Source organism: Tympanuchus pallidicinctus, unplaced genomic scaffold (assembly GCF_026119805.1).
Source record: "Tympanuchus pallidicinctus isolate F22 unplaced genomic scaffold, pur_lepc_1.0 scaffold9, whole genome shotgun sequence".
Lineage (NCBI taxonomy): Eukaryota > Metazoa > Chordata > Aves > Galliformes > Phasianidae > Tympanuchus > Tympanuchus pallidicinctus.
In genome coordinates this window covers 3,475,350-3,495,960 of record NW_026294813.1, presented here as the reverse complement: position 1 = coordinate 3,495,960, position 20,611 = coordinate 3,475,350, and the positions used below count along the sequence as shown (strand labels likewise).

General features: G+C 34.8%; 1 protein-coding gene across 1 annotated transcript in view; it reads left to right on the top strand.

Annotated features, from left to right (window-relative positions):
* Nucleotides 1-20,611, top strand: part of CWC27 (CWC27 spliceosome associated cyclophilin) — a 117,081-nt gene that overhangs the window by 78,642 nt on the left and 17,828 nt on the right. Inside the window, exons 11-13 of the mRNA XM_052670451.1 lie at nt 2,188-2,285; nt 13,272-13,381; nt 15,879-15,982. Of these exons, the coding sequence (XP_052526411.1) occupies nt 2,188-2,285; nt 13,272-13,381; nt 15,879-15,982 (312 nt within the window). The remainder of the gene's footprint in view (nt 1-2,187; nt 2,286-13,271; nt 13,382-15,878; nt 15,983-20,611) is intronic.

Below are 20,611 nucleotides of genomic sequence, written 5' to 3'. Positions count from 1 at the left end.
CACATACCAACAAAAGCTAATTTACACAAAACACAGGTGCAAATTTACCGTTTGCAAAGACCTATTGTTAAAATATGAAGGGATGCAGTTGCAGACCAATTTGTGGGCCCTCATGCTGATTCTGCCTTACTTCATCAGTTTCATGTTCTTCTGTTAAACAGTTGTTTCCAGTTCTCTTCTAACGAACTGGAAGTTTGTCTTCTGAGTATAGCTTGGCTTTTCAGTTAATCAGTTCTTGTGGCTTCCTCATTACCATGAAGGCTTTTTGAATTGTCTGTCTCCCCTGCCTAACGTTGGTGAGCCTAAGGTGAGCCTAGGAGGGTACATTGTTTAGGAGGGTACGAAGTTTAGGGTCTAGGAGTCTAGAGTTCCCAAGCCAAGTATCATAGTCTTTTATCAACTTACCATCTATCTATTACTGATAATAGAAGGATCTTATAAAATTACTTTATAATTAGATTCTAAGGGAATTAGGCACATCTATGTTCTGTACAAAAACCTCCTTCCAGTGGAAAAATAAAAGGGAGATGTGAAGAATGAACAATTCTTAAAGAATAGTTTGTTCTTCTTCCACATTACTTTAATATAACTTAGAACTTTTAAGTGTGCCCCTCTTAAAGAAAACTTTTTGATGTGCTGGACTGCATTACTCTAAGTGCATTTGTAACCAACTCTTGCTGAGTGGCAAAGAATTCAGTTTCTTTGAGGAGGAGGAGAGGGAGAGAATAGTTTTAATTGTACCTATCAGTGTACTTAAGGAACTTAAAGAAGAAAATCATGTAGTTCCTAGGCACATACAAAAGAAATAGGAACTTAAGTTTTGGAAAAAGTGGAAAATACAGATTCTAATACCAGAAAAACTGAAAGCAGTTATTGGTGCTTTCATACTAGTGTAGTATATGAGTGTAGAATTAAATTTAAGAAATTGAATTTTAACATATGGAAAAGCTTTCTCACACTGGGATGGTTCATGGGATCTTCAGCAGTCCCTCCTTATCTATTTTGTGATTCTGTGAAGAATCATGGAATTGCTCAGGTTGAGAAGGATCTCCAAGATCTCCAAGTCCAACCACAACCTAACCATACTACCCTAACAACCCTCCACTAAATCATGTCCCTGAGCACCACATCCAAACAGTTTTTAAATACACCCAGGGATGGTGACTCAGCACTTCCCTGCGGAGCTTATTCCAGTGCTTAAAACCCTTTCTGTGAAGAAGTTTTTCCTGATATCCAGCCTAAACTTACCTTGGCACAACTTGAGGCCGTTTCCCCTCATCCTGTCACCAGTGAGAAGAGACCAACTCCACTCCCTCTGCCATCTCCTTTCAGATACTGGAAAAGAGCAGTAAGGCCTCCCCTCAGCCTCCTTCCCCAGACTGAACAGCCCCAGTTCCTTCATTTGCTCCTCACAGAGCATATTCTCCAAGCCCTTCACAAGCCTTGTTGCCCTTCTTAGGACCTATTCCAACCATTCTGTACCGAGGTGCCCAAAACTGAACAGTACTCAAAGTGAAGCCTCACCAATGCTCAGTATAGGGGCAGGACTACTTCCCTAGACCTGCTCACCATACCATTTCTGACACAAGCCAGGAAGCCAGAGAAAGACATTTCACTTGATATTGGCACACTGACTTGCACATTTTTTTTCTGCTGTCATTTCCTGTTTGTTGTCGTAAAATTTTAAAATTAATTTTCATATGTAATAATTTTTCATTATACAGATGTAATCTTAATCACATCACAACTACATTATCTGTTCATCTAAGAAATCAAGAGTGCTGGCATTTGTTACTTCCGTAAACTGAATTTTATAATATGTGTAAAATTCGTTTGGCACTGCCTCTGTTTCAAATTCTTTTTTGTGGTTCTTATAGTTAAATATTACGATATTAAATTAAAAATACAAGTGGGAGTTCTTTGTTTTATTATTCATGTCCTTGACATATTTCTAAAGGGCTCTTAAAATAAGTCATCTGTTATGTCTTTTTGTTGTCTTTTCTAATCAAAATACAAGCTTTCTTTGGTTCTAATTGATTCTTAAGCCATGTTCCTAGCATGCGTGAGTCAGTACATTCCCTTCGTTTATATCAGAGATTTACTGCCCATTAACTTTGATTCAGCTTCTCCTGAGTGGCTTTACATTCCCAAAAGATTAAATTCTTGTAAATATTTTTTCCTTTCCAGTGAGGAGCTACGGAAAGAAGCACGACAGCTGAAACGTGAACTTTTGGAGGCAAAGCAGAAAAAAGAAGAGCAAACTTTAAAACCCAAAGAAAAGGAAGGTAAGAAAAGGAAGGTACAGCAGATGTTGTTTAGATCTCCAGTTAACATCACAGTTTTAAGTTTCTTCAGTAGGTTTATTTTCATAAATGCGTTCATTTGCATAATTGAGGACGATATTTTGTCAAAACAGATGGCGTTTGGTTTTTTTTTTCCAGAAAATTAGTTTTCTGTAAGAATGGGAAGTGGTAGTAGCAAAAGGATACCAATATATAAATAAATTGTACAGGTAGCATTTATACTTTCAAATGTTCTGTAGCTACGTATGTGAAGTTGGGCAAGCTTCTGGATTTGAAATACAGTTATTTCAAATTGAATTGAATTGAGTTGAATTCTTTGAAGAGCGCATACCTGTTCTGATCTCTTCTAAAGTGGGAAGTTTTCTTGACTGTTCAAATTGGAAAGGCACTTAAATGCATATGCTAAACACTGAACTCAGAGCTATTATCTTTAAGATTCTGCACTTCTTCTCAATGATACCAGTTGAACTTAAAATCTAGAGGATAGTTCCAAGTTTATCCTTCATAAACTTTAGCAAAAGGAGATGGATCTTCAGATGCACACTTTTGTGGCAGAAAAAAAATTAAGTTCTGTTTCTTAATAAATGTACACAAATTTTCAAGTATGTAATAGGTGAGGTGAATTTTTTAATCCATAAAGATGTGAGAGATTAATTGGAGGTAATCCACTTCTATACTGACAGACTAAATTAGTACTTGGACATCAACAATAGATAAAACTATGGTACAATTTGAAAAGATGCCTTTTATTTTAGGACAAGATGCTGGGGGGAAGGAAAGGAAGCTTTATGTATTAGTTTGAGTTTTTTTTAAGTTTCTTTAGATTAAATTGCAGGCAGGATATAAAACTACTGAAAAACTGTAGGTAGCAGCTAATGGTAAAAATAATACTGGTTTCCCTTTTTGAGCAGAAGTGGTCTAACTCCACTGTTAAGAAATATGTATGGCAGGAAAGAAATTATTCACCAAGTTATTGGGATATCTAACTAAAAATTCTGAAAATAATCATATTCCAAAATGGAAGATGACATTAAAAAAATGTTAGCTTAGATGCAATGTTGATGGGCAAAATGATTAATGAAAATGCAGTAAGAGGAGAAGAATGAGCAAGATGACATCGTTTCTAGACAGAAAGGAAATAAGCTTGAATGCTTAATTCAGTTTTTAGCAGTCAGTTTTGCTTAATTACAGAGGATCTGTGACAAAACGGAAACATTCAGGTACAGAACAAATGAACTAGAGACTACTTATTAGATGCATTAAAATCATTCAAACTTGTTGGAATTCACTGAAGCTTATTGAAGGGTTGGCTAAAGCAGTCCCAGAGACATTAACAAAACTTTAATAAAATGCTCTAAGATAACTGCAGTCAAACTGGAAAACAATTATCCCAATAATCTGATTACTAGTGATACCAAGAATAGGATGCCCTGTCCCTAGAGGTGTGCAAGGCCAGATTGGATGGGGCCCTGGGCTGCCAGGTCTAGTATTAAATGGGGAGGTTGGTGGCCCTACATGGCAGTGGGGTTGGAGATTCATGATCCTTGAGGTCCCTTCCAACCTTGGCCGTTTTGTAATTCTATGATAGTAAATTCAGGACAGATTACCTTTATTTGTGGACTTAAAAAAATAAATGACTGTGGGATAGGGAAGGGGAATGCAACAGGAAAAATGAAGAACAATGCAAATTTAAATGTTAGGGTTGCATTTTCAGCTGCAGATGTTAAAATTAAGAGTTGGGTGACTGACTTGCACTGTCTCTGGCATGAGTTAGTGCTTCTACTGATCTGATTCAGTTTGCTAACTTGGGAGAAAATCGTTCTTAGTTTGCAACACTTTTGTGCTGAGTTGGTAGATTGAATCAGTTCATAGAAGTTTAATGTCAAATCATAGTAAACAGAATACGTAAGTCAGAAAGGGAAGAGGTCCAGGGAAAAAAATGGTAATAGTAAGTTTTTTGTATCTCTTTTAAAAGTAATCAATTGTGGAAACATAAGATGTTCAGTATTCAGGGGCATTTAGATATATTTAAAATCTAGGAAATAAAAGGCCATGCTACAGACAAAGATTACAACATGCTGTATAGTACATATAAAGTGGCATGTTTGTATGTGAGATAGGTGTCTGTTGAACTTGAGTGGGTCTTCAGCCTGAGTATTTTGCTCAGTATTTTGTACTTGAAAAAAATGGTGAGAGACTTCTTAAAAGTTCACAGAGCAAAGCAACAACAGTGATTGATGTGGCAAGCACAACGTTGGAAGATTTTAGGAACAGTGGTTATTCAGTTTAGAGCAGAGATGACATCCCAAATTGACCTATATTAAAAAATTATATTATTATCAAGAGCGTTAAAGACTACCGTGGAGAGTAGGTTGTTCTACATAATCCCTGTGGAGGGGACAAGAGGTAGTAAGCTTCAATTAAAGCTAAAGAAGTTTAGGTTAAACAGTAGAGAAAACTTCTGGAATAAGTGACCTACAAAGTGGAACTTCCCAGCTGCAGATTAGGCAAATATTTCTTTAGATTGGCTTAGAAAAGTCTGATCCTGTGTTTTGGTTGGGGTGAGCTTATATGTTCTCCAACATTCTGTGAAGCGCGGTTTAACAATAAATAAAGAGAAAGATAAAATATGCCTGGAGGAAGATTTTGAGGGGAAAGAGAAACTAAGCATCTTGTTACCAGTGATGATAGCTTTATGGAAGCATTACGGAAAGTATTGTATTTACCATCTCTGAGTCTTTAAGTCATTCAGTTAAAATAAACATTTATACTTCTGCAGTAAGGTATTACTGACTTTGATTTTTTGCTTTCTCTCCACTTACCTTATTCTTGTACTCTCATGAGTTATTTTATCTACTGTCACAGTTCACCATATAATTGAAAGAATGAAATTTTTTTCTGTAATACAGAATCTGCCACTGAAAATTCACACTAAAAAAATAAATGTGAAGGACTCATTAAACATGCTTTATTTGGTCTTGGAGAAAAGGAATTTAAAATGATTTATTTTCACTATTGTTTCTACCTACTGCTTTTTAAAAATCGTTCTTCAGTTTGTCATTCACATGCCTATCAGTCTGTTGTCAGTATGGAAAGAGTAAGTACAGTTGACAGGCAAGGTTCTGTAAAGGACGAAACTTCTTGCAGAAAGAGAAATTCTAATTCTCTGGAGAGGTGAAAATTTAATAGGAATATTAACTATGACATACATCTTCATTAGTGTTTTTACTGCAAACCAGCTGTGAGTTTTTGGATGATGCCACACTAAAAGATGTGTTCCAGGAATGCACCTGCTGAGTTCCAACCAGTAGCCAAAAATAAAAGAGCCCCCAAAGTGCACAGTGAGATGATCAGGGCATTAGCAAATAATTTTCTCCCATTTCATAGTATTATTGACCAATATTGAAATAGCCAGAGTTTTCCTGTCTTTCATGAGTTTCAGCATTATACCTCGAGGTAGCCATAGACACAAATAAGGTGAGTCTGTCCGCATTTAGAATAAAACTTTCATTTTTTTATGGTCTGTAGGGAGCTGAAAGCAGTTCTCTGGAATTTGCCTTTCTCGCCTTAACCAAATGTTCACATTTTTTCTCTAGTGTCTGTTAAAACATTTAAGTTCTGAATTATCAATTTTAAAGAAGGTGCGGATTAAAATGAATAAATAACATTATCTGACTGCAAACCTACTGTTTTGCAGTGATGTTGGGGTATTAATTTAGTAACACTAAGCAAAGACCTCTAAACTAGCTAGGTGATACTAATTGTGAAGACAGTTGTAGATGTTTGTAAATCTTACAATATTGTTGTAGCGTTATATCTCAGGTTTAGCTTTGGTTTGTGTAACGTCATCATGTTTACTGCACTTCGTGGTGGGCATGTTGTGAAAATTACAGCAGGACTGAGTGTTCATGTTGAATCTCATGCTGTTTGAAAAACGTGAAAAAAGAATTTGACGATCATGAAGAAGCAAAAGTAAATGCCACTAGATTCTGGTACAAGAAGTACCAGATTTAGGGAAGGGAAAATATGTGAAGAATGTCACTGAAAATAAATAGAGAGTCATGTTGGGTGTTAGTATCTTCTTAACACTAAAGGAAAAATAATTACAGAAGCTAAATGAGAAAATGGGAAAGCCATACCAGTGTGATGTAAGGTATTTCAAGTTTGTACAGAAAACAAACTGAACATGAATTTATGTGGGATTCAGGTATGATCGTGTGATTGTTACTGCAAAAGCTGTTAACTGTAAAAGCACGGTAATATTATTGTACTTGCTTCTTAGTGTTGTATCACCAAGAGGCATGGAGCAATTGGATACAAAGGAGGGAAAAAAAGGAAGAAAGAAAACTAGCAAAGAACTGGATGAATTTATTATTAGGAGATAGTTAAAGGTATTTACAATTTAGGTGGAAGGTGATGGGACCTTAGTAATTAAGATGGCAAATATGAAGAGTGAAGAAAGATACCTTTACTGTGAAGCAGCCATTTACAACTGAAGAATAGCAGAAAAGACTTTATTCTACATTCAAACTTCAGTTTGAGTATAATAAATTCTAAATTTAAACAAGTTAAAAGCATTTTTATATCAAAGCTCACTTAATGATTTATCATCTGACAAATGTTAACAGTTTACCTTTTCTGAGTTGGTTTGCATACAAGAAATTGCATGTATTAAAAACTGTCTGCTGTCAGGCAATGACTGTCCATAGCAGGAGATTGTTCCAGTGTTCTCTCCCTGTCCTCTTGGGAGCATGAGATGGAAAGTAAATTGTAACATGCGGGATCAGGTATGTCTGTGCACATGATGCAGACTCTTGCACAACACCTGCCTCAGAGCTACACAGCATTAATACAATATTGTGCTTGATTAATAAAAACTGCATCTAAGCCTAAAATTATAAGCATAGCTTGTAGAAATTCACCAGTGAATAGTGTGAGAATCAGAGTAAAGTTGTATAGGCCCTTTTGCAGGATCAGAAATGAGTCTACTGGCTAATGAATGAATGATGACAAGACACATCTGTTTCATGTCCACTGACAAATTATTATTGGTATCACATTCAGCATCATTGCTTCAAACTTTTCATGATACATGTGGGCTGCTCCAAAAGTACTGCTTCTTGTTTTATTACGTTGGTCCATGGCATTACAGATGGATATTGGTAGTATGGCAGTAGAGGCTTCCCACCAATATCCCATTCCATGTTGTTGCCGTGTGACAGATGGCAGCAGAGGGGCCATCTGACAGAATGGCATCTGACACGGAAGTGCATATGAAACAAAGGTGTGTCACTGAATTCCTCCATGTAGAAAAAAAGGCACCCACTGACATTCATTGTTGCTTGCTGAACGTTTATGGAGACCATACAGCACATGTGAACACAGAGGCAGTGGGTAGTGCATTTTAGCAGTGGCAACAGTGACAGTGATCACTTCCACTGATGCTCGTTTTTATGAATGTGGCATGAAGGCTCTTGTTCATTGCTTGCAAAAATGAATAGCTAATGGCAGTGACTGTATTGAAGAATAGTATTTTATAGCTGAGAATTTGCTCTGTTGAATAATATTATTGTACACTTTATAACTGTTGTAGTTTCCACGGAAATAAATGGAAGGCATTACTTTCAGAGTGACCTATGTATTACACGTACTTAATATTTTTTCCACGTTCAGAACATTCGAGAAACTAAGGAGGATTAGGAGTGAAAATTTAAGTGTTTACATTGTTTCAAGAGGACAGAGATTAAAAAAAATAATTCCCTCCTTACAAGTTTGATTATAACCAGCTTTCCAATCTGTGAATACAATTGTTAACTATGCCAGACTGCTGTCAAGACCTTATTTTAAATAAGATGTTTTTCTTTTATGTGACATTCACTGCAGTGATGCCAGAAATTACATCAAACATAATAATTTGAGTGCTGAATTACTTCAGCATTTTGAAGTACTTAATCAAGTGTTTGAAAAAGATGTACTTCAAAGTTTTATTGCGTAAATCTGTGAATATACTTCAAATTTGCTCTAGAGAAATATCTTGTTTTCTTAATTACATGTTGGTTTTAAATAGTTTTCAAGTGCTATTTTCATTTTTCTTAGAACATTTTTGTGAACTATCTGATAATCTTTTAATCATTGAATCTCAGCTCGGAAAGCAAATGGTATCCTGGGCTCCATCAGCCAGCAGGGACAGGGAGGTGATTGTCCCTCTCTACTCGGCCCTCATGAGGCCCCATCTGGAGTACTGTGTCCAGGTCTGGAACCCCCAGAACAAGAAAGAGAGCTGTTGGAGAGGGTCCAGAGGAGAGCCATGAAGATGATCAGGGGACTGGAGCACCTCCCCCTACAAAGACAGGCTGAGGGAGCTGGGCTTGTTCAGCCTGGAGAAGAGAAGGCTGCAGGGTGACCTGATTGTAGCCTTTCAGTACCTAAAGGGAGCCTACAAACAGGAGGGGAATCAACTGTTTGAAAGGGTTGATAACAGCAGGACAAGGGGACATGGTTTTGAGTTGAGGGAGGGAAGATTTAGGTTGGATGTCAGGGGGAAATTCTTTACAGAAATTGGAGAGGCACTGGAACAGGCTGCCCAGAGAGATTGTGGATGCCCTGTCCCTGGAGGTATTCAGGGCCAGATTGGATGGGGCCCAGGCAGCATGGTCTAATATTAAATGTGGAGGTTGGTGGCCCTGCCTGTGGAAGGGGTTTGGAGTTAATGATCCTTGAGGTCCCTTCCAACCCTGTGATTCTGTGATTCTGTGAATGAAGAAATTTAATTACCCTACATGAGAAAAAAGAAAAGCCACAACATAATAACCTAACTACTAATGTAAAAATCAGCATGAAGTGTAAGTCTCCTACAGCGGCACAGATTGTTATCTAGTTTGTAGCAAGAGAACTGAATGATTGAAGTGTTTAGGAAAGTCTACAAATCTAGCAAGGATGCCAGTTTAAAATTATGTTTTATATCTGTTTTTATTATTAAGTCTGTGTAATGTCAGTGGCATGTACAGATTTGCTTAAATCCTGTCAAGAAGTTTTCTTGACTTCTGATACCATAAGAGAAATTGTGCATGTTTCAGAAAACTACAAAACCCAAATTTTGGTTGTTTTGAAATTATGTAGCATAAAGCATGTTAAGTATGATTATTTATGGGATATGGAGTACAGAGTATAGCTCCACTGTATCAAAGTGTGCATCCTGAATATTTCATTTTTGTGAATTTTCATTTTCTTCTCCTGTTTCAGTTTTTATTTTTTCTCATTTAAACTGTCCTTAAGTAATACCCAGCATGCATATTCAGACTCTTCCTTGCTAAAGTAAATGCTTTTCCCTCTTCTTTCTCTGCTTGCTAAAGAGAAGATGACAAAAGCTTCACTGTAAGCCAGCTGTGATTTTAATAGTAATCTTAAGCATGTTTTCAAAGTCAACTGACATTAGAGAATTAACCACATTTTAGCCTGCGACGTCTGTAATGTGTGCCTAAAAGCTTCCAAAGTTCAGAGACAATTCACTAGGAATTTCCACTGTCACATATTGAAGTCCATTATTAGCGGAGCTTGCTTTTTCAAACAAATGCTTTGAAGCTCTAAACATCACTTGTAAGATTATTCTGTTTAAGTTGGCTAAATTAACCAGTAAGTTTGTTCTGAAACTGTTATTTTTCACTGTAGGAAACTGTATAATCCAGTAATAAGCTCAACACTGGAAAATCATTTTGTAAAAAAATGTATTTGGTTGTTCACTAGTAATAAATATGACTTAAATCTTGCCTTGGTTATTAGAGCCAATAGTGGCTCTTTGAGAACTTAGAAGTTCCAGAGTAATAGTAACTGACCAATAGTTTAAGATGTGAAGAAATTAACAATTTCGATAGTTCTAATAAAAAAAAGAGTAGATTATAAATTCACTGAAGAGTAACTGTATATATTGTATTTTATTGTTCTTATATCTTATGTTACTTTGCAGTAAATGTTTTGTTTGCGTAGCCAATACCTAAGGTCTTAATTACAGAAATCGACATAATCATAGAATCACAGAATGGCTTGGTTGGTAGGGAACTGAAAGTTCACCCAGTTCAAACAAACACTCCTGTGGGAACAGTTGCCTCCAGCTCAGGGGTATCCAGGACCCTGTGCAACCTGCTCCTGAACACCTCAAGGGATGAGGCATCCACAGCTTCTCTAGGCAGCCTGTGCCAGTGCCTCAGTACCCACCTCCTAACATTTAACCTAAATCTACCCTTTCCATTTATATCCATTCCTCCTTGTGCTATCACTATCAGACCATATTAAAAATTCAGACACCTTCCTCTGTATAAACATCCTTCAAGTACTGGAATGCTGCAATGAGGTTGCAGCCTTAAACAAGGACTGTATTTTTCTGATCTACCAGTCTGAAGGCATATAAGTTCTTGGTTTTCATAAAGTGGAAGGTAAAATTCAGTTGTAGTTTGTGAAATGGAAGGTGTTTGATGCAACACTGTTGAGTGTTTACACTATTTAATTCTACTTGTAGGAATGAAGCTTAAAACTTTTATAGCAAGATCTATCTTCTGTTTAGGAAATGATCTGAAATTTTGAAGAGTGGCATTCAGTACAGTACTCTCAGATCACGTTCTCATTTGTTTGTTATAATTCTTCTATTTTGTATTTGAAAACTGACATAATTTAAATTGTTCCTAATTTAAGTGTGAAAAAAATAAACCCTTTTGTACTTTTTAAAATCAGTCTCTTCCTTTCTGGATTACTGACTTGAATCTCCTCTGTTGTTTCAAGATATCGTTGGAAACCATGTCTCAAAACCAAAGTTTTAGATTAGATTACACCATCATGCTGGCATCTGTTACTCCTTAAAGGAATATTTTAGGATAGAAGAATCTATCCGAAAGAAAATAAATTACACAAATGCTGAAGTTTATGTCACAGTGAGATGAAGGTTGTCTTGGCAGTAACTCAAGCTAGCTGAGTAGAAATTTTCTTAAAGTGAGAATGAAGTTTATTTCCAATAAGGAAGGTTATTTAGTGTTTTGTTGTTTTGTTTTTCCTCACCTTTCCTAATTATACAATGTGCATACATCTCAGAATTAAAAAAAAAAAAAATTACACTTTGTGATTTGATAGCTCTAGGATACACATGCATGTTCTGTGTTATTTAAACTAGTATTTTCTTCATTCTATGCTACTTGAGTGAGGCATTTCATTGTTAGTACGGTGTACCCATGGCATTTTTTCATTCATTTTCATTTGAATTTATCCTCTAATATTTTTGGAGCTTGAATATATAAATACCAGTGTAATGGTCTTTATGCTTCAGATCAACAAGCTGGTCCTAAGTTTGTCAGGCTTCATTTGAAGTTCAAGTCCATCATATAGTGACCTGGTCCTCTTTTTCCAGCCCTGTTAGAAAAGATTTGGAGGAGCTGTGGGATACTGATGAAGAAGTACGAAATAATAATTAAATGTCTTCTTGCATTTTAAAAGGGCATTTTACATTTCAAAAGGGATTCTTTCCACCAACAACTCTCTTTTCCAGATGCTCTCTTTTCCTTTCTAGTTAGCTGTGTTTGTTCTTGCAAATAGGAAATATTTTTGATCAGAGAAATTCTGCTATAAAAATACACAAACATACAGCTTCAAGGGAATTCATCCTATTTGTATGAAGATTATATTTGAGCTATGCTAGATTTAAATCTTAGCCAAAAAACGTGTGTGACTAAGGATCACATTTTTAATTGCAACATAAGTGTATTTAAGCATCACAGTGTTTATGGTCAGTTTGAAACTGGCATTTACAGAAATTTTAATAATGAGTGTCACAGATCTTTTGCTTGTTGTATCTGAACAATTATATTTACCATCGAGTAGCTGAGATTCTTTTCAAAGGACCCTTTTAGGTAAATGTTACCTGAAAAGTTGCTTTCTGTAAGAAATCTGGTGATTTAGTAGCTCAAGTTATTTATCTAGGGACTAAATATTAGTGAAACAAAACACTGTGTTGCTTCTACACAAGTTTGATAGGATACACATACTTAGGCAAAAAGTCATGTTTTTTTTATTACTAGAAAAGACTGAGATAATAGAGAGAAAGATGAATCTGAGCCATTATAATTTTTAGTTCAGTATTGTACTTTGCTAATTTTTTAGTTTATCCAGTATTTCACTGCACATGTTTTTACAGCAGCTTTTGTCTCATTCATTTCATTTTTTTTCATTCTGGTCTTCATTACACTCAATGTATCAAATGGAAAAAAAGCAGTTCTATATGATATTGTATATATTTGTTGAAGATGATTTGCTAGTTATTCTTTTAAGTATATGCAATGCAACTTATAAATTAAGATAACTCAGAAATAAGAGATTTTATTTGTAGATTTATGTAAACAAATATATTTAAAAGGATGATCACATACTGTAAATTTACTTCCTTTTTTATGACATGTTATAAACTTTTTTGAAAACATCAAATGAAGTAAGAGAGAATTTTATATTAAGGTCAGGATTTTGCCCCTGTGTAGTCATCAGCAGTCATCCAAATATCACAGATTGGAATTGTAGCTTCTTCAGCTTATAAAACAGAAAAACTGACAATTTCTCAATAGCTACAAAACATTAATACAGTGTACCAGTTCAGCTGCTCCAGGAAAAGTGTTCAGGAATAAAGATAAACTTCTTAATGAAATTTCAGCACGTTTTGTTTCTGTCTTAACATCAGAGTTTTTCCCTGCTTTCCCTGGCTCTGAGGTATAATATAATTGACATAAAAAATTTTGGGTTCATGTCTGCTTAGTACAGTGTTTTGTATTTCATTTCATAGAGCAGCAAATCATCTTACTTCCTCAGAAAGTAACACAGCTGAAACGTTTTATGGAAGTCTTCTGTTTGGTATTTCAGAAATAACAAACGTTCTTCAAAATGGTAATAAATCAAAAAGCCAACTGTAATTTGTTTAACCAAATGTATTTCCTTACTCAGAAGAGGAACCTGCACCAAATAGTGTTGTTGAAGAATACCGTCAGGAGAAGAGAAAATATGAAGACAAACGGAAGCAGCAGCCAAAGAAAGGAGTTTCCCGTGAAGATCAGGTAATCCTGGGCAATAAGGATTTCAGAGAGTTCTGAAAACTTTTTAATCTTCATTTGATAAAGAATAAAGTTTAGACATCTGTTACAGTTAATTTTCCATAAAAAAGTAAATTATTATTTCTAAACACTAATAAATGTGATTGTGCATGTGTGACAAGGTTTCAGTATGTATTTGAATGTGTTGTCAGTTAAGTCACTAAAATCTTCCAAAAGGAAAAGCTATCCACACAGAAGTATCCTTGATTATATTTACAACAGTTTGCATTTCTCTGCAGTTCTGTTCTTGGCTTTGCAACATCCCATAAAATAGCACTGAGACAGAAATTTGTGTATTTGGTATCTGTCCCAAATGTGAGGCTTTTTTCCACGTTTTAAATAATGTTTTATAGAGATCAAATTCAACCATATCTTTGAGTGTTATGAAATGAACAAAACTCATTTTTAACTGAACTTTAAAAGCTCATTTTAAGTACAGTTGAAATTATTTTCCATGGTCAGAATGTATGTAAGCTTCAGTATGCAAATATTAGCAAATTTAAGTTTAATGTAAATATTTTTTTCTAAAATAGGGATATTTGAACCTGCTGAATACATGAAACTACTGTGAAGTGCTAAATACCATTCATCTAAAATTTGTGCTGTGCATCAGACATATGGGTTTTAAAGTAATGAGAATACGTATTTTAGTAGATTATAATTTTTAGTTATGTAGCCCTTTTAAAAACTATTCAACAGTAATTAATCAGCTATTCAGCAAGGAGTCATCAACTCATTTCAACAATTAATAATGAAGTTCTTTAGAATTCAATTTATTTGTTGAGGGCCTCTTCTACCCTTACATCCTTCCGACTATATCCTACAATACAATATTATTTTCCAGCTCCTGAGTTCTGCTCAGGAGCTGGAGAGGGTAATGTGTATGTCTTTTTTGAATACCAGACAATGGAAATTGAATTGAACCTTGAATTCAATATGAGTCAGTTTTTAAAGATACATGGCCCACAGCATTGCATCCAATCATTCACAGCAGAAAGACTAAGACAGGTCCGTTTAGAATAATGCTGGCACCATAGAAAGTTAAACAGGACGTAAGAAATGTGGCTTTAGTTGATCACAGTTTCACGTGAAAAGGATTAATTTGTTTTTATCTATGTCCTGGACAGAGATTTGCTGCCCTAGGTGTTGTGAGCATGAAGTTTGTTTACAATTGCATGAGAAGCTGTAGAATTTGAATGATTCACAGGCACAAGTATATCTGAAAATTTCCTCTCCCAGCTTAAGCAAGATTAAACAGTAAAATAAAAAAAAATAAAAGCAAAAAAACAAAAAACAAACAAAAAAAAAAACCTAAAACCCACCTTTGGCAGTGCTAAAATGTGTTTTTGAAAGAATTCAAAAGCCAGGAAACTCCTAAAGTTAAGATTGCTCCCAGAAGGAAATTTGATTCCAGTGAACACTTCTGGTATTTCCAATTTCTGTTTTCTATTCTTGTTTAGTTTTTATTCTTTTAAATTTGAAAAACTTGACTAAACAAAACTAAACAGCCATACAGAGGTGTTTTACAACATAGGTGGCCAACCTATCACCTACAGATCAAATGCAGTCTGCCACATAAAATTCAGTTAATTACTTATTCCCTGACTCTTTCCCTTGCAGTAATGTCTCAAATAGCAGCAAGAATTAAGCTGCGGGCTGTGAAGATTTTTCTTATGGTTTGCCCTTTTTATGAAGAGCCCCATGACCTTTGTGCCATCACAGTGCTTAGGCATACAATTCTTGTGTAATCAACATTACCTCTCAAATGATCAGAAAGAAGACCTGCAGGATGATCTTCAGATGTTACTGCAGATTCAATGATTTTGTTATAGCTGAAAGACAGAGCAGTGTTATTTGTAAAAAAGAATACCAAATATAAATCAGTATTTTTATGGTGTATGTAATGTTAGGACCTGTGTCTGTCAAATTAGTTAAGATGGTTCTTAGTATTCAAGTAAAAAGCTTTGATTTTGTTACAGTCAGCAAAAAAATTTAAAGGACCAGCATTTAAAATAGAGGAGTATCAGTTAAGCTGTGTCTTCATTACTTGAATTGTCTATAATTTATGCAGTCGATTGCCTTAGTAGAAGAAATGAACAGATTCAAATAGTAAAATTTGTTGTCCAGTGGCCAGTATTATCTAATTTATTACTTATTTTATTCTGTAAGTATAGTGTAAGTATCTGTTCCCTAAATACGTGTTTTTATTTTACTAGACAGCTGGACAGGAACTCTCTTGCATGTGTACTCCCAGCATTGCACACCCTTTCACTTTCTCAACATGCTGTTACTCTTGGCACCCCTCACTCTCACTTGCTTGACACTGCAGTTTTCTTTGAAGTCATAGAAAAGTACTCTCCCATCTCATCACACTGTTTCCCAAAATAATAGTTTAAAGGTGTTGTATAATACTTGTTCATAAATATATCTGACTTCCTTAAAACTATGTATTTAACTTCAGACACTGGCACTGCTGGACCGATTTAAATCAAAGTTAACCCAAGCAATTGAAGAAACTCCTGAAAATGAGGTTTCTGAATTTGAAGTAGATACTGATGAAGGATGGTAAGTTTTATGGATTTTTATTTGTCTTTTTACTAATAGTCAGGATTGAAAGAGGAGAAGTAACAGTTTTCATTTTTCATTTGTTTTGCAAACCAGTCTCTTTGTTCGGTTTATTGAATCCTTGTTCTGTAAGACTTCTTTTACTGACACTTTACTTTTTACAGGTCAGTTAGTTGCTTGCTTCTTTTACTTATTTCTTCTGGATATCATTATTAGGAAACAAGGTGATATGCTTTCTGTGCCATTTATCTCCAGCAGGAAATAAGTTCTGAAAGGAGTTAGCAGCCTTTTGCCTTAAAATTTACTAATTTCATCACTTCTACATAAACTTCTCTACGTGTTTCTGAAACCCTACACTTCTAAGCTTAAAGTTAAAAGCAGCTGAAACACTAAAATTAAAAGAGAGTTGATGCAGCAGGTGTCTGCTAGGTTTAGTGCTTCGGAAAATAAAGCAGGACAGTGGGAAATGCTTTGCCACCCACACTGGGGGTTATATTTTAAAGACTGATGGATGAGATAAGGAAGATTCAACTAAGGGGTGGGGAGGGTGACCGCAATAAAGCAGTTGATGAAGCACTGCAGAAGTTTTGACCTCAACACTTTCCAGTCACAGAAGCAGCCTTACCATGTTTATTTAAGTCAGTGAAAGAATTCACCTTTAGGTAGGGAAGGAGAAAAATCACTGTGATTTGACTTGTGATCCTGTAATCTTACAGTGTGAGCTGCTAGACGATAATAACAATACGTGCATGAAATAGTTAGAAAAAAATGTTCAACTGGTCATAATTTTTATAAGACAAGTTTTAGGTCTAATAAAATATCTCTGCCTACAATGTTCCTTAGTTATACACGTAAACAGTCATGCTACAACAAAACCAGCTCTGAAAAAGAAAATTTAACTAAGACTTTGGCAGTTGTATTTCTATATCTCCGATAATTTTAAATAAGTATGTGAAAATATGTATGAAGTATAGCCTTCAGATCTTCATAAAAGCTTCTGTTTTGGAAGAAAACTAGTACAATAATCTATCTTCCTCAAATCCCTAGAATAGCACCAATAACTAAGCACAGAAAAGACTGAACTACAAAAAGGAGAATAAAAGGATGTTCTGTTTTTAAACTGAAAATGGATTACTTCGCTAAACATGATTAAAGTACCCTGTATCTCTTTGAGAAGACTCTTGTAAAACAGTAAGATAGCCATAACTTTAATTAAGGTTTTCTCTCAGATGATAAGACGGGTAATGTTATGAAGAAATGCAGACTGTTATATATTTTTTCTGTAATTCTACAGTTGAAAAAAGATATGTGAGGTAAGTAAGAAAAGAACATAAAAAATAGTGGGAAAGAAGATAATGTATGGAAGGCATTTGTAGTACAGCAGTTAGCATAAAGGTTCTTGCAATCATAAAACAACATATTCTCTTATGTAGATCATAATGAGAGCATTTATTTTTTCAGTGCTTCTTTGTGAGTATTATTTTAATCTGTTTTCGTTTTAACAGATAAAGGTGATGAAAGTGCATTTGAGTTACTATATAAGCTATTAAAATAATTTAAAACAATAGCAATTCAAACATGTCACAGCATATCATTTTACTTCTTATTTTACTGATTATATACTTTGTTTAGAATACTTTCATTTTACATAAGAACTGAGGATTTCTTTTTGCTTTAGAACCTAAGCAAACTAAGTTCAGATTCAATTTCTGAAGTTTTCTTTTCAGTTTTAATGTTAACTCCATTACCTGACATGAAGAAGTAACTATGCTTTCTTGAATTATATTATTCAAAAGATAAATTAGAGCAAAAGGATTTTTGCTTCAGATTCTCTTTGAAAGTAGAGAATTTCCTATATTAGGATAAATGTCATTACATGCTGCTTGCTATTATTTTAAGTTTTCTCTGGTTACCATCTATTTGGTAGATCTTTAAACCATACAGTCTTTCATCACTATGTCGTCTTCTGTCTCAGACATTATGCAGCTCTTTGAGGGTAAGGAAGAGCATACAGCGTAAATTTTTAGTCCCAAAGTTTTGTTGAATTCACTAGGACTTGGAGATTCTTCTGGGGTAGTGATGTGCTTTTAAGCTCTCCAGAAAATATGCAGCCATATCTTTATCTCCAGGTGTAGACTTTTAAGGGCTTACAGAGTCTTTCATGTTTCCTGTTGAGTATTTACTAATATCTAATTCGTGATAATTCTTCACCCAATATATAATCTATACAGTACGAAAAGACTGTTGCAATTTGAGATTATGAAATTGCTTATATTTTTGTTCCAAAAAAATGACATTGTTCTGAAAACAACATTGCACTGAAATAAAGACTTAGAATGATATAAAGCTAGGTAATAGTCTAATAATCAATGCTCATAATATTAATTTCACAGTTCAGTAAAGGTTCTTATTGCCTTTACAGAGAAATGAGTCTTGCTACAATTTCAAAGAATTTACTTCAAAGCGAAATAAATTATAAAATATTCATATTACATAAATTGGCTATAACCATATACAACATTAGAAAAGCAGTGAAGTTTTCTAAATATCATTCAACTTCAGACTGTTTAGATGGCTTTGAGAGTTGAATTTTGCATTTGGGGATAAAGGCTTGTTTTCATTGTCTTCATTGAATTGGATTATTTGAGATAACTATGGTGACTTCACTTTTAAAAATACTTTCTTAATTCCAATCTGCTCTTATAAAGACAGTCATTCTACTAAAAAAACAAACATTCTATTTTGCATTATTTATGATAAATGTAATTAGTGCATGGTATATGCATGTATGATATGCACAAATTATGTGATTCCTTCAACTCGTTTTGTAGGTCATGGCTGCTGTTTTTATGGGAAGTGAAAGCTAGCCAGTATGTGCTGCTCTACTGTCAGTGTGTGTTATCTGAGGTAGAACAATTGCCTCTATGACATTTTTATGTGTCCACATGAGTGGCCACACATTGAGGTATAATTTTCATTTTCTGTCAAGATAGAAACCATTACGAATTTGTTATGTTTTCTTTTATTTGGCAAACTTTTCTCTGCATATTTGGCTGAGCTGCTGTACTGGCATGAAGCATAGCAGACATTTGGGTACTTTTCAGCAGCATTCTACTTTTTATGCAGGAGAAAAAGAAGAAAGAAATATGACTCTTTTGTAAACAGTGTGTATGATGTTTGATAATTATTACCAGATTTTACTGTCTAAGAAGCCATCTGAGGAAGTGCTGTGAAAAGATCTGAAATGTGTAATATACATGAAATAGAAAGATCTCTGCTGAGACATTCAACTGCAAACTCTGCTGCTAAGTGAGAAAGACTGTATCTATCTGTCTGCAGCAAACAAAATCTAATTTCCCCCAGAAATCAAAACTGTCAGAATAAACAGAGTATGCACTACCAGAAACATAACAGTAAAAATGTCTGCAAACAAGTGGACAAGATGCATTTTTGTGGCATCTAGGTACCTCAGGAGGACATACTTGTTCATCCTGGTATTACTGTCTTATGGCTCCATATTGAAAACTATTGCTTATGATTTGTCAGACTTTAGTACTTATTGATCTTTACTTGCTATTTGGTTTCAATCTACCTAAGAAGAGATCAGGTATAGGACTTCCTTCTTCTCTTTCACATAGTTTGTGCAGAGTGCAGTCATTTGTTCTGGCCTGAAAGTCTTAACTGGATCTTCAAATGACAGACTTTTCCCCAAAATGTATATCGCATTCATCACAGATGCAGTGAGGTGTCATCTGCTTGGAGACTAAAAGTGTGAAGACTTAAAATGTGACCTAGCTGGAATAATTCATTTACATGTCACTTCTCTTCTGGACTAGTGAATATGCTTGAATTCTAAAGTGAAACTACTGCACAGATTTGTTTTCTACAGAGCACAGCTACTCAAGATTAGAAATGCTTTATATAAATCTTTGCATGTATATAATACATAGAAAAGTTGCAGTGCTACTTTATGCCTATGATTTTAATATCAAATAGTTACACCTATAGCTAAAAGCAAGCTTCAGTCAAAAAAAAATATTATCACAACTCCATATAGTGGAACTGATGATGCAGGTCCTATGAACATAACAAAATATCTTTCATGGAGAAGAGTCCGGCATGGGAGAAAAAAATTCAGATGCAGTCAAGTATTGCAGTTTGATAGGCAATTCAAAGATTGATTGCTATAGTTAATTTGTTTAAAAAATAAGAATGATGCTTACAACGCTGAAACACCCATGTTTCTTCATTTTCTCCATAATTCTTAAATTAAAAATACATGTAGTAAAAATATCCCAATCCAACTATGTTCTAAAGAAATGTTAGCAAGTTTGTAAGCTCATCTGTGTATTTTTGTAGTTGTCACTAATTTACAAATACTACACCAACAGACAGTGATACTTAATCCCTGACAGAAAGAGATTGGTGAATTCTGGACTCTTTTTGTTATCTGTTTAAAAGAAGGATGAGATTAGATCTTCTGTTGCTAAGAAGTGAAACATTTTCCCAGATAACATACGCTCTAACAAAGACCTGTTTATTCTTATTAGAAAATAATGTTGCTGCTCATTTGATAAGTTTTCATTTCTGAATCCACCATGAAAGCTGAATTCAAGCTGCACCAGAAAA